Here is a 23277-nt window from a genome sequence, read left to right as displayed (position 1 = left end):
TTGTTTTTAAAAAAATAATATATATACTTCGTATAAAGTATTTTCTTTTTTTTTAATATTAAAATTTTTCAAAGTTTGATGTCAAGTTGGTTCAGATATTGCTTTGCTCGATTTGATAAATTATGTAATTCTTCATAACTTCCTTCAAAAAATCTTTTTGGGCAAAAAAAAAATAATAAAATAATAAATAAAAAAAGTCTTTAACAAATATTTTAATAAAAAAAAAAATTAATTTAAATTTAAAAAAAAAAATAAATTATTAAAAAAAATATAAATTTAAAAATATGAATTAAATAATTTTTTTTTATTTTTAGATAGAACTTTTAAAATTATTAAAATATTTTGAAGGTAAAAAATAGCCCATGGAAGCCTTAAAAATGCTTAAAGTACTTACATCTGAGTAAAATCGAATGTAAAATTATTTTATTTTGTTTTCAAAAAAATTAAAATGGAAATTAATCAAAAAAAGCTTAATTTTGATTAAATAAGACAAAAAGATACAAAAACTGACTTAGAAACATCAAAAAAGGGTTGAAATTATATTTTATATATATTTTATATTAAAAAAAAAATAATTTTTGAATTATTTTCTATCTCAAATTTTCTTTAAGAAACAGAAAATTTAATTAATATTTAAAATATAAAAAAAAATTAAATAAATAAAAAATAAATTAATTAAAAATTATTTTGGAAACTAAATTTTCCCAAAAGTCGATTTTTTTTTAAATTGAAAATTATCACAATTTCATATATTTTATCTCAAAAATTCGTGAAATTTAATCGAGTCATTTTTAAAAATTTTTAAAGTAAGAAAAATCACAAAAATTTCGAATCTCGATGTCTCGAGATATTTTTTCTCATATCATATTCCTCGAATAAAAACATCTAAGTCAGCATAAAACATAAAATCTAATCAAAATTTTCATTCGAGAACACTTCAAAAGGTCACTTTACGCGGCACATAGAAAGGAAAATTTCGTGCTCCACTGAATTTCTGTTACAAGGTTTCCCACCAAAGCTCTTAAAGCAGCTCAAATCGTTGCAATTTGCAGCTGACTTCTCTCGGTACTTTTCCATTCCTCTAAGGGAACTTTCGTGTCAAGATGACCGTAATTATTTGTGCAATTTGTGTAATTGCAATTATTTGAGAGCATCTTCCATTTTTTCTCGCAAACAAACACAGAGACACCGAAATAGCAAAAAAAGGCAAATAAATAACAAAAATTCGTTCATTCACTACTTCGGTACAATTACAACAACGACGACGACGACGACGATCGAAAGGAAAAAAAAGAAAAAGTAAAGCAAAGAGAAAAAATCGTTCAATTATCTACATTTACTCGCACATCACGTTGTTGTTATCATTGTACGTAGAAACTGGTTTTACCTGTACTAGTCGTGCCTCGTTCCGTGTGTGCAAAAGTCTTACCAAAAGCAGAAAAAAACTGAAGAAGAGAGCTCGGCTGCTAAGTATATAAACGAAAAATAAACGATCATTACCATATAAATGCCGTGAGTGACGACGACGCGAGATCCGTACCAAAAACCGTCAGACATTCAAATGACGGGAATTATCATCGTTTTGGTTAATAGTAATAATAATATCAAGTACGGCTGTGTTCGTTTGTCGATTTGAAAATTATTATATTGAGTGGTACTTATCTCCGTCGTTCGCTCGTCTCCGTCGTGTGTGCGATGATAAAATATTTAAAGAGAGCTCACAAATACACACGCAGCACGGCGAACTATCAACACATTTTTTGTTTCGTGGAATATTAAATTATATTCTAAATATTTGCATTCTTTACAATTTTTGATTTGACTTCAATTGCGAGCACTTCACTTCACGTGATTGCTCTTTACAACTACTTGAGGTCGCTCTCTCTTTTTTGCTCTTTCTCTCGCGTTGAAAAATTTCAGGGACTTCGGATTTTTTGGGTTTCCGGGTTTTGAAGTATTTTTTTTTTGTATAATTTTCGTAAGAAACACGTTTTTATCCAGAATATAAAATTTAAAAAAAATTACAAAAAACATAAAAAAAATAAAAAAAAAATTAAATTAAATGAAAATTAATATTTAGTAAAAAAAAAATAATTTTTATTTATTTTTGATGAACATAATCATTTTAAAATTTTTTTTTCAAATTTTTTAAAACTATAAAATTTATACAAAATTTATTTTATAAAATTTGATTTTTTTTTAAAAAAATTTGATTAAATTTTTTTATACATTAATTTTTTTTTATTAATTATTTAAAAATTATTTTTAAAAAATATTCGTAGATAAAAAAAAATTTAATATAAAAAAAAATAATTTAATCGAACATTTCGGTAGTAAAACCGAAATTTTCATAGATTTAACATATTTATTAAAAAATAAAAATAAATGAATAAAATAAAATAAAATCGAAATATTTTTTAAATTAATTATAAAATTAAAATTATTATTTTTTTAATTAACTTTTTTATTATTTTTATTTTAATAATTTTTTTTTAATTTTTTATCTACAAATATTTTTTAAAATAATTATTAAATAATAAATTTAATGCATCAAAAATTTTAATCAAATCTATTTAAAAAAAATTAAAAAATGAAAATAAAATAAAAATAATTTTGTACAGCTTTAAAAATTTTGAAAAAAAAATTAAAATAATTAATTCTATTTAAAATTAAAAAAAAATTAATTAATGGGTTTTATTTTAATTTTTTTTTATAATACATTAATATTTGTGAATCTAATCTAAAATGATAAAATTTAACTGGAAAACTCTTTTGTTTTGAAGATAATAATTTTTTTTGATAAAAAAACAACTCTTACTAATTGAGAAATTTTTTTTAAATTTATTTTTAGTATAAAATTAAATAAAATTTTATATAAAAAAATAATAATTTTAAAAAAATCTTCAATATTTTTATTGAATAAAAATCAAAAATGCGATTTCGTTACTCACTCCATTCAGCAGCTGCTAAATCTCATCTTCCTTTCAGAATGCAGCAAAAAATTATTATAATGACCATCATCAATTTAAATTTTGCTACCTCTGTTACACACTCTTCACACACTTACACACACACACACACACACACTTTTCTGTGTATTCTTGAACGCGGCGGCATGTCTTGTGGTTAAAAATAAACTATCACGTTAAAAAATTAGCGTAATGATCCAACCACGATAACTTAAGAAGAAGATGAAGATTCTCTCCTTCGTTTAATTTCGCGTTTTTTGGCTTAAAAAAAATTCACAAAATTGATTGAAAAGAAGGAGAAAATTGACAGACAAACAAACGTCTAGTGGTCGATCGGTTAGAAACACGCCAAAAAACAATCAGTTCGTCTACCTCTCAATCACTTTATCAGCCGAGCGTGTGCACACACCTGTTATCTGCTCGTCATAATTCTCATCAGCGTTCGAATTTTATTTTATGGGCGATGTGCGAAAAAAATGCAAAATTTCAATTTTTACTAGTTGGACATCGCAGAAAAATTATTTTTAAGGAAAATAAAATTTTTAAAAATTTTTCACGTTATTTTGAAACTAAAAGGGAGTTACAATGAAATTATGAATATTTTTTTATTATTTTTAAAAAATTATTTAAAATAATTATTAAATAAATAAAATAATTGCTTAAAATAATAATTTAAATAATTATTAATAAATTAAAAAAGTTTTAAAATTAATAATTAATTTTTCAATATTTTTCTAATAAATAATTTTTTTTTTGATGAAAAAATTTAAAAAAAAAATTAAAATTATATTTTTTTCTCAAAGTTCATTAAAATTAATTAATTAATTTTTTTTTTATTTTTTTATCATTTTTTTTAATTCATTTTTAAATTAAATTCATTTTATTTTTTATAAATTAAATTAAATATTATTTTAAATTTATTAGAGATTGCTAAAAAATTACCAAATTTTAAAATAATTTTAAAATTTTTAATTAAATAATAAGATTCAAAAAAAAAATAAATAAAAAATGTATTTAAATAAAAATTATTAAATAATTATTTTGAATTAATTTTAATAATTTTTTAATAATTTTTAAAAATTTTTTTTTTGTCAGAAAACTAAAAATTTCCTTTTTTTTTATTTTATTTAATATTCTTTCATTGAATTTTCGAATAAAAAATTAGAAGGGAAATAATTTTTCGAAATTTCACTTGCCCAATATTAAAGTTAACGGTCCATGCAGAAATCGCGCTTGCAAGATAATCTCTTTCCGTTTGTCTGTCACTTATCTCGATTTCTAACGGACACAACAACAGCACGAAAAAAAAATAACACTCGACATCGATAGACAATATCAAATTGACCATGTAATTGATTGTTTAACTTGTTTCAATAAATTGAACACAATTTCCATTCCAACGATAGAAAGAACATTTTTTTTCTTCTTTCGAAAGGAGATCACATCAATCCAATGTCCTTTACTCTCCGCACTGTTCGCTGTCGCAAAAATAAATAAAATAAAAAAAAAATAAGATAAATAAATGTCTTTCTTTACAATCAATTTCGAAAATAACCATCGAACGATGCGGAGTGGAGAGAGAGAGAAAATGATTAGCAATGCTTTGACGCCCGTAGGCCATGATTTTAAAATCACATTGGATGGATTGCTTTGAATTGATGACGATGATGTGAGGAGGAGAAAATAAAATGGAATAAAATAAATTAAATAAGCCAAGTAAAGCCTTTGTAATTATCTGCACAACGACGACGGATGACGCACGTTCACAAAACAAAATTGACAGTTTTTGACCTGATTCAACACCTCTCTGTCACTCGTTTTCTTTCGCATCGCCACATGTGGCAACAACGGACCGATGTGTATTTGATTAATTGATAAGTAACAAAGCTTAATTGATTTGAATTTATTTTAATTAATAGACAAACGTTTAGAATTTCTCCCCTTGCATTTGTTTTTTTTTATGTGTTGGCAACTTAGAATACGATTTTTTTTCATGTTAAATGCGAAATTTCGATTGTTTGTCCGTCTGTCCAATGTGACTTGTACATCTTTTAAATGAGGAGTACGAAATTGAGAAACGACAATTTTATAAAAACATTTAAAAGAATTTAAAAAAAAAATAAAAATTCAAAAAAAAAAAATAATTTTTTAAAGCAAAAATTTGTAAAAAAAAAATTAAAATTAATAAAATACAAAAATTAATTATTTTTTTTCAGTAGAAATTTTAATTGTTTTTTTAATTTTTAAAATTAAATTTATTTTTAAAAAATATCACTTAAAAGTTAAAAAATAATTTTAAATAAAAATTTTTTAAAGAAATTTATTAAATTTTAAAATAAAAAAAGCATTACCTAAAGTAAAATAAAAATACAAAAAAAAATATTTTTCAAAATTATTAAAAAAAAAATAATTTTTAAATATTTTATTTGATTTTGATTTAATTTAAAAATATTTACGCCAAAAAATCATAGAAATCATGAAATCATAATCAAAAAAATAAATTTAAATAAATTTTTTTTTTCAAATTTAACTAAATCAAAATTTAAATAAATTTTAAAATAATTGGAAAAAAGAATTACCCGAATTACCTAAAGTAAAATAAAAATACAAAAAAAAAATATTTTTCAAAGTTATTAAAAAATTTAATTTTTAAATGTTTTATTTAAATTTTAATTCAACTTGAAAATATTTACGACAAAAATCATAGAAAAATTAAATAAAAAAATCATATTCAAAAATATTTAAATAAAATAAATACAAAAATATTTAAAGTTGAAAACTTTCTATAAAAAATTGTAATAAAATTTTTATGAAAAATAAGAAATTTCCAGATGTTAAAAAATCAAATAGACATTTTAAAAATTACTAAAAAAATTTAATTTTAATTGAGTTTTATAAAAATAATTAAAATAATTTAAAAAAAAATATTTTTAAATAAATTAAATAATAATTAAATTACATTTTATTTAAAATTATGAAAAAAATTACATTGGATAAAATATAATTTTTTAAAAAATATTTTTCCATCTTAAGGCAACAAAATTATTCGCATGACAAAACTTCCATTCGCATAACTGACAACTTCATTGATTACCTTGTAAATTCTACAAATAATTATACCATTTCAATTCCAATAAAATCTAAATTTTATCTATTTTTCAGGTACGTACACGATAATTACATTTGATGACAATTTAATTGAGATAACTGGAACTGAAGTAAGTTGTCCTCCCCACTTTGTTGTAATTTAATTTGGAATTGTACGGAGACTTTTCATCGCCTTTTTTTTTGTTCGTAACAACCACCGCTTGCCAATAAATGAAATATCATTCTACTTATGTAAATCGTCTTGTCTCGAATGGCGAACAAAAAAAAACTCGCAGACAAAAGAGTTCTCCTCTCGGTTTAGAATTGAATGAATGCCAGACTAGCGTTGCGCGCGGTTTCATTCCATCAACGAGAACCGAGAGACAATTTTATGATATTTTACTACAAAAAAAAAAAAAAGTTGACATTGTTCCAAAAAACTACCTTTTTTCATCCAATTTGTCAAACGCTGTGAATGCCAAAAAAAAAAGAGAAGAAAAAGGAAAAAAAAATAATTTTCCATAAAAATTTCGTTCCGAATCGATGTATCGCTTTCAATAAAATTCCAATATGCCATTTAATGTCTTCTTGTCTTTTTTCTGCTGGAGCTGAGTTGAGCGAAAAGAGGAGAGTTCAAGCAACCAGCAGAAAAAAATGAAGTCAATGTTTCAATTTAGATAATGTTTAGTCTGGAATTGTCTTTATGATTGCCTAAACGACGGAACGAACGACAACGAGATGAATGTATTTAAAAAGGAATCAATAAAAATGTTTATTTATGTCTCGCTTTTTGGGATTATTTTGATTGGGAATTGTGCTTAATAACCCGTTAATGCCGAATGCGCGGGAAAAAAAGGGGTGCAAAAAAATAAAGCTCATTATTAAATGTTTATGCGAGAAAAATCAAATGAAAAATCTAGCAAAATCTAAAAAAAAGGAAGGAAAAAATTAGGTCATGGAGATTAAATTTATTTTTTTTTATTTGCATTGAAAATTACTCAAGTGAAAGAAAAAACTTTTATTTTTCCAGCGTATTGTTGTTTAGTTAGTCACGTTGGACATTAATTGCATATGCCTTGGTATCTATTGAAAAATAATGGAAAATAACAATTTCCTTTTTTTTTCAAGGAATTTGATTATTTTTCTCTGACCTCGTGCTGTTTGACTTTTTTTTAGAGGAAATTCATTAAAATTTTATTAAAAAATTGACACGTTTTTTGCGTTTGTTCAGGTTTTGCGTGTTTTTTCAGGTGTTTAAAAATTAATTATTTAATTTTTTTGATGGGAAAAACCCAAAAATGATGAAATAATTTCTTGGTGTGAATTAAGAAGAATAGTTGAAGGTCGTAGAAACACGTTTATAGGGCAAAAGATCAAAAAACTTTGATAACTTTTTTTGTAAATATTTGATGAAACTTATTTCAAAGGTTATAAAATTTGAAAACAATCTTTTTGTTGTATCTTAATTTTTGTGGTAATTTTTTAAAAATAATTAAATATAATTAATTTAATTTAATAAATTTATAAAAATTTATAAATTTTAAAAAATAATTAAAAAATTATATTAATTAATTATTTTAATAAAATTATTAAAATTAAATTTTAATAATTTTATTTAAATAATTAAGTTAATTAAATTTAATTTTTTAAAAATAATTCAATTTAATTAAATTTAAAAAAATATTAAAAACTAAATAATTTTTTAATTTCATTTTTAAAATTATTTTTTTTAATTAATTATTGAATTAATTTAAATAATAAAAAAATTAAAATTTTATATTTTAATTTATTCAATAATTTTTAAAATTAAAATTTATTTTTTTGATTAAATTTAATAAATAAATTAATTTTATAATTGAATTAAATTTGTCAAATAATAAATTTATAATAATAAAATAAATTATTTTGATAAAAAAAAATTAAAATCAATTTTATGCTCTGAAAAGAGCGAAAATAAATCAAATTTCAAATAATAAATCAAATAAAAAAAATTATTTTTGTTGAGTTTTTTCACATATTTTAAAGTTTTTAATAAATTTAATTTAATTTATGGTTGAATATAAAAATAATTTATTCAAAAACAAAAACACAAAAAATTTGAAGTCATTAAAGGGACCATTTTTGATATCAATATTTAATCAAAAATAAATAATTATTGCCTAAAAATAAAATTTTTGTCAAAAAAAGGTAAAAAAATTATAATTTAATTTTTTACGAGACCTTTTTTAACATTTTCTGGTTTCAAATTATTTTTTTTCTTTTAAATTTTTTAAATAAAAAAAAATAAAATTGTTGAACAACCTGTTAACCACAAAACTTCAATTCCTTTATTTTTTGCGTTCTCATCTCGTTCACCTCCATTAAAATTCAGATTCCAACACGATCCAATATTAAACGGGATTAAATTCTAAAATCATTTAACAACCTGTTGCTGGTTGTATGACGACAACGATGCTCTTGCTGCTGATGATGATGCAACGCAAACGATCGAACGACGTCAATTAACCGATTTTCTAGTCAATCCTTGCATCGTCACAAAAAAAGTTCCCACATAGCAAAAGAGAAAATCCACGAACTGGAAACCAATTTTCTCTAATCATGTTAGAACAAGTTGACCATCACAATTGAATTTTTTTTTTGCATGTTTGTTGCACTTCTATGTCAGGTGCTTGACACACACCCACAAGCAAGTTTTGTGGTAAATTCAATTATTGCAGGATTTTTTAGTCTTTTTCTCGGCTATCTTTCACGAGTTATCATCGACAGAGAATAATAATAAAAATTACATTGAACGGATTAATGGGTGTGGAGTGGATTATTACTGTCATCATCATAATCGTGAGTGACCTGTGTGCGGCTTTCGAGCATCTGTGTGGATTCCCGTTAAAGTCCTGAATTGACACAATAGAAAAAAAAACGTTAATTATCTTTACATTGTGTTTTAAAATTAAAATCGATGATAATTCATTCGTCATTCGTGTTATCTGGCATCAACAATCTGCACTTTTAGGGTTGTCGATTGTCATTTTTTTATTTGTCAGCAACTGTGATTACTTTTTTTTTATAATAATATGCTTTTCATTTAATTTTATGTTTTTTTTTTAAATTTTCTTCCAAGTTAATATCAACTAAAAAAAAAAATTTTGAATTAATTTATTTAATGAATTAATCAAGAATTAATTAAATTAAGTTAAATAAATTAATTATTTTAATAATTTAATTTATTTTTTTTATTTAATTTAATTAAATTTTATCATTTAATATAAAAATTTTAATAATTAATTAAATAATAAAAATTATCTTTAATTTAAATAAATTTTAAAATTTTTAAATAAATAAAAAAATAGTATTGAAAAATTCTAAAATTTATTTAAATTAATAAAATTAATTATTTTAATAATTTTTATTATTTAATTAATTATTAAAATTTTTATATTTATAATTTTATTAGTTCATTTTCATTTTTATTATAAAATATAAATTTAAGTGTATTTTAAAAATATTTTTTTTAATTTTGAAAATAAATTTCAAAATTAGAAATGCCAAACTAAATAATAAATATTAAAAAATCTTTAAAAAGCTCAAAAATTCTGACTTTCTTAATTTAAAAAAAAAAAATATTTAAATTAAGAAAAACATTTCTAAGAATGTTCTTTAACGTTTATGAAAATTAAAAAAAAAAATATTCTATATTTTTTCAATATTTTTATTTTTTTTTTAATTCTTAAAAGCATCAAAAAATTTGATTTAAAATTATTTATGATGCTAAAAAATTTTGTATTTTATATTAAAATTAAATTTTTCGAGAAATATTTTTTTTTAAAAGTTTTTTTTTAATTTTCTTTAATTTTAATTTAAATATATTACCCAAAAATAAATCAAATAAAAATCCTGGAAAAAAAATCCCTAACTTTAAAAAAAATTAAATTTTCAAAATTCTTAAATTTTTACTGATTTTTGATGAAACGAAAATTAAATAAAATAAATTTTTAAAAAATATTAGAAAGCTCAATGTAAAAATTTATGAATTTCTTTTATATATTTTTTTCATTTCATTCCATGATGAAAAGCCCCTTGATTAAACGACAGACAACTCTTATCAGTGCAAAATGATCTTTGAGTTGAATGTGTGTTGCCGGCACCTGATGTTCCGTTTCCCACAATTATTGCGATAATCTGCACATTATTGCCACATTACATTATTTTTTCGCTGTTTTAATGAGACCGATATGAAGGTTCGTTGCGCACTCAACTCTTAACAAAGACGCATTCGCCAGAACAGCCAATTTATATTTTTAATTTGCTGAGTCCTCCCCCTTGATTCCGCCTAAAATAGAAGAATATCGATTACTTTTTAATCCAGCTGCAAATAAAAAATAAGAAAGAAATTGATACTCATTACCGGTAAAATAATAAGATAATGATTTGTATAATGTTTATAAAATTAACTTCTTTTCCTCCCCCCTTTTGCCGCCCCGCGTAACTACACAACATCGACATCGATTGAATTGTCTTAATTTCTTACGCATTATCGTCGATTTTTCTTCGTTTTTCTGCTGTTTCGTGCTCTTTATTATTTATTTACAAACTAAATGAGCACAAATCAAAACAATCGTAACGAACAATGAATAACAAATCACGTAGATTAGCGTCATTTGAGACAATGGAGCGGAACGAAACGAAAGTCCTTGAACGTTTTAAAGGATACTTCATGCTTTAATGACTTAATTTCGATGAAAGCTTGGAAAAATTCAAGTGTAGGGAGAAAATTTTTAAGGAAATGTGGCAAGAGATGTATGTCTCTTTTGGGAGTTGAATTGAGAACAAAAGTTCAGAAAAAAATGTAAATTAAGAATTTTTCGCACTTTTGTGGCGTTTGAACAATGTCAAGCTATAAAGAATGCAAACTTGATACATTGTAATAAAAATGATGTGTGAAGAGAAAATTGAAAAGTTTTTTACCGGTTTTTAACTTTTCTTCAATTTATATAAAATTTTATGTTTTTTACATTCAAAAAAATGGGAAAAATCGTGCAAAAATTTAATTTTTGGCAACCCTGGTTGTCAATATTTTCATCAATTTGTACTTTGGTTAAGCTTTCAAATTGATTTTTTAGAAAATATTTAACATTTGTTAAGCCAAAAAGTTTTTAAAAACAAACTAAAATGAGACAGAACTAATTTTTTTACATTTTTGACATGAATTCAGGGTTGCCAAAAATATTTAAAAATAGAAATTTATAAATTATTTAGACATAAAAGTATTAGTCGTCTTGATAATAAAAATAAATTGTAAAAAATCATTGAAATGTAATTAAAAATCTTTTCTCGAGATTTCCAAAAAAATTTTAGTAAAAAATTTATTTTGAAAATTTTTGGCAACCCTGAATATCAAATTTTCATTGGATCTGCGATTTAAGTTGAAAAAGTCTTAATTTTTTAACAATTAAACTTTAAAATATAAATTTTGAATTAAATTTTTACAACTAAAAATATTTAAAAATCACTCAAGTGACATTTGACACAAGTCCAGGGTTGCCAAAAAATATTCAAAATTCTTTAAAAATTTAAAATTTTTAAAAATTAATGAAAATATGAAAATTTTTGACAATTCTGATCGTAAATTACTAAAAAAAATAATAAATTTTTCAATATCTTGTAAAAAATTTTCGGTTCCTTAAAACCGTCAATTCCAACCTCACCTCATTTCACCATGAAATGTGTGGCAAACTTATAAATAGAAAAATCTTCTTCATTCAAATCTCATCGCACGACCACCTTTTGCACTGCATTTATTTATATATCCAAAGAATTTCAAAAAGGAAACATGTCTCGGTGCGAGAGTAAACTAAAAGGTAGGGCAAAGTGTAATGTACTTTCATGAATGCGAAATAGATTATCTTCTTCATCATCCACGTTCAATACAAATAAACAGAGAGAAAAACATTGAAAAAAAAAGAAACAAAAAAAAAATTCTGAGGGAGAAAAAATTCCCTTGAGGCAACGTGCTTCCTCAATATTCTCTAATATAATAAATGTGTTCAATATTGTTTGATTTTTGTGTATTTGTGAACCTGAGATGGAACTGTAAGTGAGATGAATCCAATGGTATTACAAGCAAATTGAGTGTAAAAATTTCCTTTGCAAATACATTCATGGAGATCAATTGAATTTAGTTTTACGACTGTGGCTCCCCTCCCTCCCCTGTTTGGAAAAATCTCGTGGATCGCGTGTGTCTGGTCAATTTGCAGCAACATAATTATTGTTCACGACTTCATCAAATATTCATAGACTTGCTTTGATTTTTTTTTGTCGGACATTTAATGACATTTTGAAAATTTACAAGAAATCAATTTTTGGACATGCTAAATTTTTTGTGGGCAACACGCCATCGAGAAACGAGAATTGACATCAAAAGACCGAATTGCGGAACAATGGATATCAATTAAGAGATTAAAGTCATTTAATTAATATATGGACCATTCATCATCGTATTCTCGACATTCTCCCGCAATCACCAAAAAGCACAGATCAAATGTAGGCCAAGTTGCCAGACATGTTAATTGCTGTGCTGATGAGATAAATTAGCGTCGTTGGTCAAAAAAATATACGATTGATATGGAAATTCAATAATAATTATGGTAAATAATTATCGGAATGAAACGGCTCAATTAATGGGATGACCTACAACGGTATATGTATCAACCCCCAAGATTCAGGCAGCAAGAGATGATAATGTAATTGTTTCCACTTAATACAATTTATATACACTGACAGAAAAAACGAAAGATTTGCTTCCATTAACCCCTTTTTGCGTTACGGCGATCATTGTTGGTGGAAGATATTATCGATTCAATTGGATGTTAAATAAATCTTCTGTCGTCGTCATTCGTTACAAAGATAAACATCACGAAAAAACATTCGAAAAGAACAATCATTGGGGTTAAGGAGACGATGTACCGATGAAAGAACGAAAAACTTTAAGAGTTGTAAAACAAATTCACATTAACCTAACATTAACAGGAGATTTACAAGGAATTTTTGTGGGGGAACATTTATTGTTATTGCACGTTTTAGTCGTTGCGTCAACTATATTCTAAAGGGGTGGTTCATGTAGAAAATCTTGGAATATTATTTGGGGAAAATTCTGTAATTTTTGATTTTTCGAATTTTTTTAAACCTAATTAATTTAAATGAGTTTTGAGAATAATTGCTACATTGACATGTCTGTCTGTCTGTCATTTAGAAGTCTAAATTATTTTTTCGACATTTATTATAAATTTTAACAACCTCATACCACACTTTGTATTGTTCTTGGTAAGGTATGTCTCTTATTCTACTGGATCTACTCATATTTCAAAATTAATAATTCCCTATTTAGAAAAACTTGTAAAGATACTTAACTAAACTTCTAAAATTAAATTTGAAAAGAAAATTCTAAGTCACAATACAATTTAACCTCAAAAATCTGTAACGAAGCAACCTGTAGTCTAATGTCTTTGAAATGACTTAAATGAATTACATTAAATGATTTTATGGCATAAGAATATCTTGGAGTGTATGATGGATCCTCGTTGTACTTCCATTCGTAATTTGTCTTATGTATGTTCATTGTAAATGCAATCGTAGCTTACCTGACTTCCCGAATATTGCATCAAAGCATGTTTTCAGTTAAATTCTAATACGTGGTGGTGTCTGCAGCCAAAATTTAAGCGTAAAGTAAGCGCTATATACTTTTATAGTTCAAACAGACTGCCTGATCCGTTGTCGATTCCTGTATTAGACAGTGGTGTGTCAAACACAATCCCCGTAACAAGATCCGACAGACCGTACTCTTCGATTGTTTCCCAAAGTGCGGTTGCGATGTTTATTCTCGTGCCTCGCTGCATATTTTATAGCAAAAATCCTCATGTCTAATGTATTTCCAGTTTTTATAAAAAAAGAACTTAGATCAAATTTAGTTAAAAGAATTATTGAACTAAAGGTAGTTAATCCATTATTGCCCATTTTGTTGGTTCATTGAGGCAAACTTGAAAGCCGACATGTCCATGGTGCCAAAATATGAAGTTTTACCAAAACAGGTACCTAAGTATACGAAGTAATATTACCTTTTTTTGTCTTCAATTAAGAATCAATTTTACTCTAGTAGGTTAACCATAATAAGTCTATCGAGTTATATTCCTTGGAAACTTGCTTCATATAAAACCTAGAATAGATAAAACAAAGTAATTTAATGAAAAATCAAACAATTTTATACTTACCGGAAGAAAATTTTCCAAAATGCGCTCAAGTCTCTTTTAACCATCAAGGAATTTAATTTTGCTTTCATAAACTGTAAATCATAATAATTTTCATTCAAGGGAAAAAATACTTACCAAATTAAGTCCAAACTCCATTCCATCTACGATGAAACTCTCCCTCCTTAACATCAAAATTCGCACTTCATCACTTCAAGTTTATTTGATTCCACCTTTAATGCCATAAAATACAATCGAGAAAAAAAAATCCAATTGAATAATTTTTTTCTCTGATAGTTTTCCAATGAGACGCATCACCGGCCGGCGGCTGCACGTGGCATATATCGAATATCATAATAAAAATTATAATACTATACCGTAGCAGAAAAAAAGGGGAGGAAAAAACCGATCCATTAATCGAAAGTTTGTACGTCTCTGTGGCGCCTTAAATATGCAATTTAACAAAAATTTCTTCGTCGAAATAACGGCACACAATTTAAATCCGGGAATTTTTGGTTGGAGAGCTCGTGTCATCATCACAAGCTAATTTAATGCATCATCACCCTCAATTCACAAGTAGTAATAATCATATTAATTAAAATGTATATTGTAATACGGGCCAACGAAAAAAAAAAAATGCAACCCGTAGTACGGATCCAATTACAATTCCAATCATGTTTCGATGTCTCGCGGTATGATGAATTGCGCTACAATTGCAATTGTTGTCCTACATTTAATTTATGCAATATGACAAAAATTTGATGCATTTCACTACGTTGTCTCGGCCGCTCTCTCTCTCTGTCTCTCGTGGGGTTGAATTAAATTTACAGTAAATAAATTTTGAATGCGATCCAATATTTTTTCCTCTGTCGGGTCGATTGTTTTTAGACATCATGCAACTATGTGACCACATTGGAAATTTTTGGTCTCACTTTTAATTTATTTTTGATTCAAATTATTATCTATGTCACTATTTGTGTGTCGCATCGTCCAAGTGATAGTACCACACACACCTACTTCTGCATCTAAAAATAACTTTTTTTTTAGATAATTTTTGTTTGTGCATCGTAGAAGATGTGACATGGTGATAAGACACAAATATTTTTTAATAACTCCGCAAGGCACGTGTCGATACGAGTAAAATTTTTGATAGTTTAATGCAACAACGGTTAAAGTCCAATTTCTTGTTGTTGTTGTTGTAACGCAAGTTATTTTTAGACACAAACAACTGACAAGACAAGACAAAATCAAACAAGCTTTATTGATAAATTGGTTAAAAATAGAAACTTAGACCGGTTCATGAATTATTTATCAAAAACAAAAAATTAACTTGAAAATGATCTGAGCTCATTAAAATTTATTTATATTGAAGGGATTATTGCTCACTTTAATGGCACAAACAAAAAATTATGTCGGCTGTAAAAAAAAACGAAACTTCAGGTTTTTTGTTAAGAGCCGTTTGAAATTCAAGTTGTTGACCTTAAAGAAGAAGTTTTAGGTACAAAGATCAATTCTAACGCGTGAATTAAGAAGAGCAATCATGGTTTTTATGTCGAATTGAGATTATAGAATTTATTAGAAGTGGTTTTAGAATTTTTTATTCGAGGTCTCTTTTAGCTTCTGGATTTCTGTAAAGCTTTTTCCTGTACCTGTTAGGCTATTACGTCAAGAGAAATATTTTTAAGGGTTTCTGAATGTTTTTTAAGCTATCAAGAATCGAATATGACTGAAAAATTTTTTTCGAAATTCAGCCTCTGGGCGTAAAACGGGTCAGATTGATCCCTCAGAGGACCCCTTAGTAGTCAAATTGATCCCTTAAGGGAATTTTTGATCCATTAAGGGTTCAATCTGATCCCTTAAGGAATGAACCTGATCCCTTTTCGAATCGGTCATCTGCAGACCCAAAAATTTTAATCATTCAAGAGATCATTTTGATTCCTTAAGAGGTCAATATGATCCCTTAAGAGAAAAATTGAAGACCTCTTGAAGAGATGAAATTGACCTCTTGAAGGGATCAAATTGACCTCTTAAGGGATCAAAATAGTCTCTTGAATGATTCAAATTTTTGGGTCTGTAGATGACCGACTCGAAAGGGGATCAGGTTGATCTATTAAGGGATCAGATTGAATCCTTAACGGTACAAATTGATCCCTTAATGGATTCTAAGGGGTCAACCTGATTCCTTAAGGGATCAATCTGACCCGTTTTTCGCCCATAGGGCAAAAATTGTCCAAATTTCTCGTTGAATGATTCTTTAGTAATTTTAAAGTGCTTGGGAACTTCAACAAACCTAAGCAAAATTACTATTCCTTTAAATTTTCTCAAAAAATTTATGCAGTTTTCTTTGATTTTCCGATTCTTAAACCTTCTCTTATCAAGTTTTTTTTAACCTTCTTAATTATCAAGTTTTGATTTTATAACTTGAAATTCAATTGAAATCACTGAAAAATCTTATAGTATCTTTTAATCTAACTTCAAAAATATTTCTATGAAAAAAATCAAAATAAATTTTTAAAAACATTTTTATCTTCAAATTATTCTCACAACTTCGAGAATCCTCTCAACTAACTCCATCTCAACCAACTTCCTCCTACAATTAAACAAAAACAAATCAATATTTTCAAAAAAAAAAAACACAAACTTAAAGTAAACAAAAAGGTTTCTTATCACTCGCAACTCAAGTGTTCTTAAAATAGAACTTTTCTATTATTATCACTTCCTAGTAAGTCACCGCCGTCTATTTAAACACTTCGCTCACATCATCATCATCATCGCCTGCCAGTGACATGACGACCGACAGATAAAGCTCTTACACTTTTTGGCGAGTGTTTAATTTTTTATTTCCACCATCACCAACATCGATTATCGCTTAAGCCCACACACGGAACCAACCACACGACAGACGACTTGTCAAAAACTTAATGAGTGATAAAATATTGTTTCATATTTGATTTTTATCTTATCTCCTCCTTTGCGTTACGTAACTTGGTCGTCGTCGTTCATATATGAAAAACGACGAAAATGCCAGGAAACCACAAAAGTGTCATCAGTTCGTTTGTTGCCGCGACAAAAGGGAAAATGTGTGGAAAAAATAGAGGTCAATATTGATGAGTGTCGTCGTTTCGTTGGCTTGTCTTCGGTTTTGACATGATATTGAAAGCACATAAAAAATTAATGTTCTTTAATATATAATGAAACAAGACGTAGCGAGAGCTGACCGAAAATGGATAAAAAGGACGATGACATAAGTTTGGATCGTAAATTATGTGCGTATTCAATTCGAGAAACATGACATGAAAAAGAAAAGAAAAAAAATGATTAATCAATGTTTTGAATGGATAGATTACGCTTTTGATGACAGATAATTGTCCTGTGTGTTCTTTTTATATTGGAAATACTGACAGAGAGTTAAGTAAGTACGGATAATTGGAGTAGGAAATTTGATGTACTTTAACATGTTACTTTAATCAAATGAGCTTTTGGTTGAATTAATGAAGAAAATTGTAACAAATTAAGGAAAGTCATAAGAGACAATATGAAGTATTTTCCTTTTTTTTTTATTTTTTGTTGAAAATCATTATTTGAAAAAAATTTACGGTTACTTTTTAAACTGACATTTACGAATTTATGACCTAAATTTATTTAATTAATAAATATTTATTTTATTTTTAATAATTTATTTTGAATAATTATTTATTAAAAAAAATTATTTTAATTATTTTTTAAAAATATCTCCTTTACTTTAGTAATTATTTAAATTAATTTATTTAATTTTTTTATTCATTTTATTTATTTTTTATTGATTCACTAAGCTTAGCAAAAATCATTTTTTTTTAAATTTATATAAATTAAATTTTAATAAGGCTTTTAACATGCATCGAAAAAAAATTTTATTATTTAATTTTTAGTTTTTAAATTAAATGTAATTTTTCAAGAATTTTTTTTAAAATAAAATTAAACTTAAATAAATTTTTAATTAAATTTTCCCAAAAATTTCCATAAAATATATATCTAAAAAAAATTATAAATAAAATAAAAATTGTAAAAATATAATTTTAAAATAAAAAAGTGAAAATTTAAAAAATTTTAAATTAGCAAAAATTAAAATTTTATATGAATACTTTAATTAAAATAGAAATTTTTATATATTTCTCAAATTTAAAAAGGTTTTTTTAATCTAAAATACTTTTATCACGAAAAATGAAATTTTTTACAAAAAAAAAAAAAAAAAAAATTGAAAAAATTCATAAAAAAAAATCTAGAATATTTTTTATCAAGATTCAATAAAATTTATTACAAGAAAATTAACATAACAAAAATTTAAAAAAGACGAAAAACGATACATTTTTGCATTAGAATTAGCCTCAATGCAAAAAAAAATGTAATTTATCCTCCAGTGACATCGAGATCCTTCCTTTCCTGCCTCCAAGGCACCGACTGCAAGAAAAAAATTGACATGCATGCAAAATATAATAAAATAAAGATTTCACAACTTTTACAGATTGAATAATTTATTGAACTACAAAAGTTTTGCCTGTGTGTATGTGTTGCAAGTTTAGACAACCAACCAACAATCCACACAAAAAAAAACGCAAGAAGAAGAAAAAAAAGTAAACTTAGTTCCACACAATAAGATATGAAATTGAAATATAAAAACGTGAATAATTTCAACATTTTCTGGCAATTCATGGAAAATGGGGAGAACGAAGCATAAATATAATAATCATAATAACAATAAAAGCAGAAAAAGATTTCTTTTTTCCAACTTTTTCGTACCCCGAAAAAAAAAACTGTAAAACTTTTGTAGTTTTTTTTTTACTTCTTTCGAGTCGAAATTTAAATCAGATTATCACAGAAAATAAAAATAAAGTAGCATGGCATAAAATTTGCATTGAATCCAGTGCAATGATGTTTAAATAATAAATAATAATAGTTTGTCTCGGATTTTTATGCGATTAGACGGAAACTAACTCACAAAAAAAAGAAATGAATAAAAGCGACAAAAAATTAGATTTTTTTTTTATTTCTTTTAAAGGAATATCCATCAAAGTTTTGTGGATATTTTTCTTGAGATTTTTATTTTTTTCGTATTTTTAACTGATTTACCAATTTATTTAAAAAAAAAATAATTAAAATAATAATTTGGAGTTTTATTAATTTAATACTTTAAAATTAATTAATTTATTTTTTTAATTTAATAAATAATTAATTTTTTTAAAATATTAAGAATTATGAAAAATTAAGAATTTTTAAATAAAAAATAAATAAATTAATTAATTATTAAAATAAAAATAAATTATTATAATTAACATAAGTAAAATTATTAAAATTGATTTTTTTTCAGTTTTTAAAATAATTTCAAAGAAAAAAAAATAAAATAAAAAACGGCAAAAAAATATTTTTTATTATTTTTTCTATTTAATCGATATACGATTCGTGGATATTTTGCTTGATTATTTGAAAATAATTATTTTTAATTTAATTAATTATTTTTTTTAAATTAATTAAATTATTTTTATTATTCTATAATTATGAAATTATTTTTGAATTTAATAAATCATTTAATTAATATTAAAAACAATTTTAAATAAATTAGAAAAATAATGAATAAATAAAAAAAATAATTAATTATTTAAAAAAAAAAATAATTAATTATTTATAAAACAAATAAAAAAATAATAATTTTAAAATATTCAAATATTCGGAAATAAAATTGAAATATTAAAAAAAAAAAATAAAAAAAAATTTGGAAAAAAATTAATTATTTAAAAACAAATAAATAAAAATAATAAATTATTATAAAAAAAATTAAATAAAATAAAAAAAATAAATTCTAAAATCGAAAAAACTTTTCAATTAAAAAAAAAATAAAATAAATAAAAAAACGACAAAAAATTAAATATTTTTTATTTCTTTTCAAGGAATATCCATCACAGTTTTATGAATAACTTGCTTCAAATTTCCCATTTTTTCGTATAACAAATCCAAATGATCTTTCGGAAGACGTAAATCCAGTTCAAGTAACTCCAGACACGGAAAACTTCTCGCAATATTTCTGATACATCCAAAGCAAGATTTATTTTTGTGAGTAACAAGCCGAAAAATTTTCACATTAAAATTCTCATAAGTTGAATGTCCAAAAAAGCAATCGCTATCATTGTCTTCCCACACCGAGACATCCAATTCTTCCAAGTCATGAAAGTGCTGGAGGGCGTTCATCGCTTCCTGATAAAATTCCAAATTGACCACTTTGAGATATTTCATCTTCCTAAAATTCTTCGGTGGCAGACAATCACGCGTAACTAGCTCAAATCTCTGCAAATTCCACAATCGATCGAGCACTTCACTCAAAATCTGGTTCAATTCCGGTCCGAATTGCTTGACACTGAGATGCGTCAAGTTCGGGGCTCGGATTTTTCGTAAATTTTGCACTTGATGGGAGTAAACTTTTATCTTGAGTTTGGTTAAGATGCACATGACTGACGGTAAAAGTGCGACAACTTCGTCATTTAGTTCGATATTTTCCAGTTCAAGCTCATTCAAGCCGGTTGAGTATAGGATGAGCTTCTCGAAGGCCTTGGTGGAGCCGTAATAGGGTCCAAAGCTGAGAATTAATTTTTCGATGGTGCTCGAGATCATGTCGAACTGAAAAGTTTCGTGTTTCCAGTACTCAAAGTTGATTTTCATGACTTTCAAGTGCGGGAAATACTGCAAAAATTCCGAATGAACTGCTTTGTCGAAGACAAATGCGCGGGAAAATTCCAAATATTTCACGTGACGCCCAAGGCGGGACCACATTTCGACAAAACCATCCTCAAAATCGACATTTCCGACGATAATTTTGTAATAACGACGGTTACTTTTCCGAAAAACACTCGCTGGAGCGGTGCCACTTTTAATTGTGCAATTGTCGAAGACTAACGTTCGATCTGTGTCAAAGGCTGACGTCGAGTCCCAGATGTACTGCCAGTAACTATTGACATGGGCAGCTACTCGTCGATCAGCTGGTGTCAAAAATTCAAAAATTTTTGTTAAAATCTGAAATTTTTTAAAAAATTAATTTTTTTTAGTAAATTTTTAAGACTAGAAACTAACTTCACACGGAATATCGTGAATTGTTGCCATAACTGCGCGACTTGCTTTGCGTGACAGATGTGACAGAGAACTAAGACACAATGAACAAGTAGTGAAAGTGCATATTTTGTCGAGTCACAAAAAAAAATTAATTAAAATATTGCGCGTTACAATTCTTTATTTAGAGATTGTTTTTTTTTTGTTCGGATTTGGATTTGGCAGCAAATCGGTCAAGCGCACCAGATGTTTCGGAAAAGTTGTTATCAAAAATTTTATTTCAAGAGCCTACCTCAAGTGTTCTCGTTGTTGTTAAGTAGAAATCAATTTTCGAGTTAAATATCAGTTTTTTTTTAGAAATCCAGTGCGTAACTATGTGCAGTGAAGGTCAGAGATCATCTCTCGATTTATTATTTATTTTTGTTCGAGTGAACTAGAACAATAAATCTAAACGCAATTCAACGAAAAAACAACAAAACATGGAAGTGAAGAAAAGGGATGATAAGATTATTGTCGTTGCAAGATTATTTTATTTTATTTCCTGACCTGATGTTTTTTAAGAAAGGGAGTTTTTCCGTGAAATGGTGATAATTTTATACAAAAAGTTGATTTTTTTATCCTTAAATTTAAGTGAATAGCTTAAACTTGCTCAAAAAATTTTTTTAAGGTCAAAAATTACTTAAAATTTTTTTTTTAAATAAAATTTTTTTTTTTATAAATTTTCATAAATTAAAATTAGATTAAAAAATATTTTTAAAAATAATATTATTAATTTTAATTTTTTAATTTTTTAAATAATTATTTTTAAAGTTATTTAATTTAATTTTTAATTTTTAAAAATAATTAAATTTATTTTTTTTAATTTTTAATTTAATTTTTTTAAAATTTTAATTAAATTTAATTTTTTTATTATTTTTGATTTTTTTAAAAGATTTACTTTTTATTAAAATATATTTGAAAATTTTTATTAATTTTTTTTTATTTTTAATTAAATTTAAATAAATTTTATTTAAATTTTTTAATTTTATTATTTTTACTAAATTCAAAAAAATAAAAAATATTTTCTTTGTCTTTCAATTTTTTTTTTTCTTTATTTTACGTCATTTATTTAAATTAATTATTTATATTAATGTAAAATAGATTTTTTTTAACAATTTTAAATTAATTATTTCTTTTAAGAAAATCCTGAAAAATGACAAAAATTAAAACAAAAATATTTTTTTAATGCATCAATATTTAAATTTGAACTTAATGCTCAAAAAATTTAATTTAGGATAAAAAAATTAAAACCACATTTTTGAAATAAAAAATATTAACAAAGTGGATGTCATTGCCATGAATTATGTTTCAATATTATCCGAAAACTCTCCATAACCGAAATAAATAGGAAGAAATTTATCTTAAAAAATCGCCATGAACTAATATATTTTATATTTTACTTCCTTCGTTTACTAAAACTGAAGCAAAATATTCTTTCTCAAGTGTGTCAAATATTGACAAATCACTTAAAAAAATTCTTTCTTTTGTAAAAAAAAATCTTTTTTCGTCTCAAACAAAAAAAAATATATAACCGGAAAAGTCAATTTTTCATATTTTTTTGCCACAAAAACGTTGTCCACTGCATTAATGGTCATGATTTGCCAGAAAAAAAGGCTCGAAAAAAAAAATGCGAACAAAAGTGGTAAAGAATAAAAAATGGAATTCGTCGCATGATTTGACACCAAATGATGTATTGAATAAAATATGTGGTGTGTGTGAAATATTAAAAAATATAAAATGAATTGCGAATAAAATTTGTTGTACATCATAATAATAATATAATAATTTTTTTCTGTAATCTGTAGCGAAATATGAAAAAAAAGTGTTTTATTGTGCTCTTGTTTAGTGAACTTTTCTATGAGACGATATGTGTC

At 25.1% G+C, this 23277-nt stretch overlaps 2 protein-coding genes across 3 annotated transcripts in view; one reads left to right on the top strand and one right to left on the bottom strand.

The window, feature by feature from the left end:
• Positions 1 to 23277, top strand: part of LOC134834001 (forkhead box protein O) — a 73940-nt gene that overhangs the window by 24217 nt on the left and 26446 nt on the right. The window lies entirely within an intron of this gene.
• Positions 20184 to 21442, bottom strand: LOC134834656 (uncharacterized). Its single transcript, XM_063849394.1, has 2 exons — positions 21389 to 21442; positions 20184 to 21331 (listed from the first exon to the last, which is right to left on the bottom strand). Exons 1-2 carry the CDS (start codon positions 21416 to 21418, stop codon positions 20210 to 20212), a joined length of 1152 nt encoding a protein of 383 aa, XP_063705464.1. The 5' UTR covers positions 21419 to 21442; the 3' UTR covers positions 20184 to 20209.

This window comes from Culicoides brevitarsis, chromosome 3 (genome assembly GCF_036172545.1).
Source record: "Culicoides brevitarsis isolate CSIRO-B50_1 chromosome 3, AGI_CSIRO_Cbre_v1, whole genome shotgun sequence".
In the NCBI taxonomy this organism is placed as follows: domain Eukaryota; kingdom Metazoa; phylum Arthropoda; class Insecta; order Diptera; family Ceratopogonidae; genus Culicoides; species Culicoides brevitarsis.
Note: the sequence above shows the minus strand (reverse complement) of the source record. Positions and strands in the feature narration are given on the sequence as shown.

Bases quoted from the DNA above. Each gene is read 5' to 3' on its own strand.
- LOC134834656 (XM_063849394.1), bottom strand. From the start codon at position 21,418: ATGGCAACAATTCACGATATTCCGTGTGAA. The intron at 21,332-21,388 runs GTTAGTTTCTAG...AAAAAATTTCAG, and splicing joins TTCACGATATTCCGTGTGAA to ATTTTAACAAAAATTTTTGA.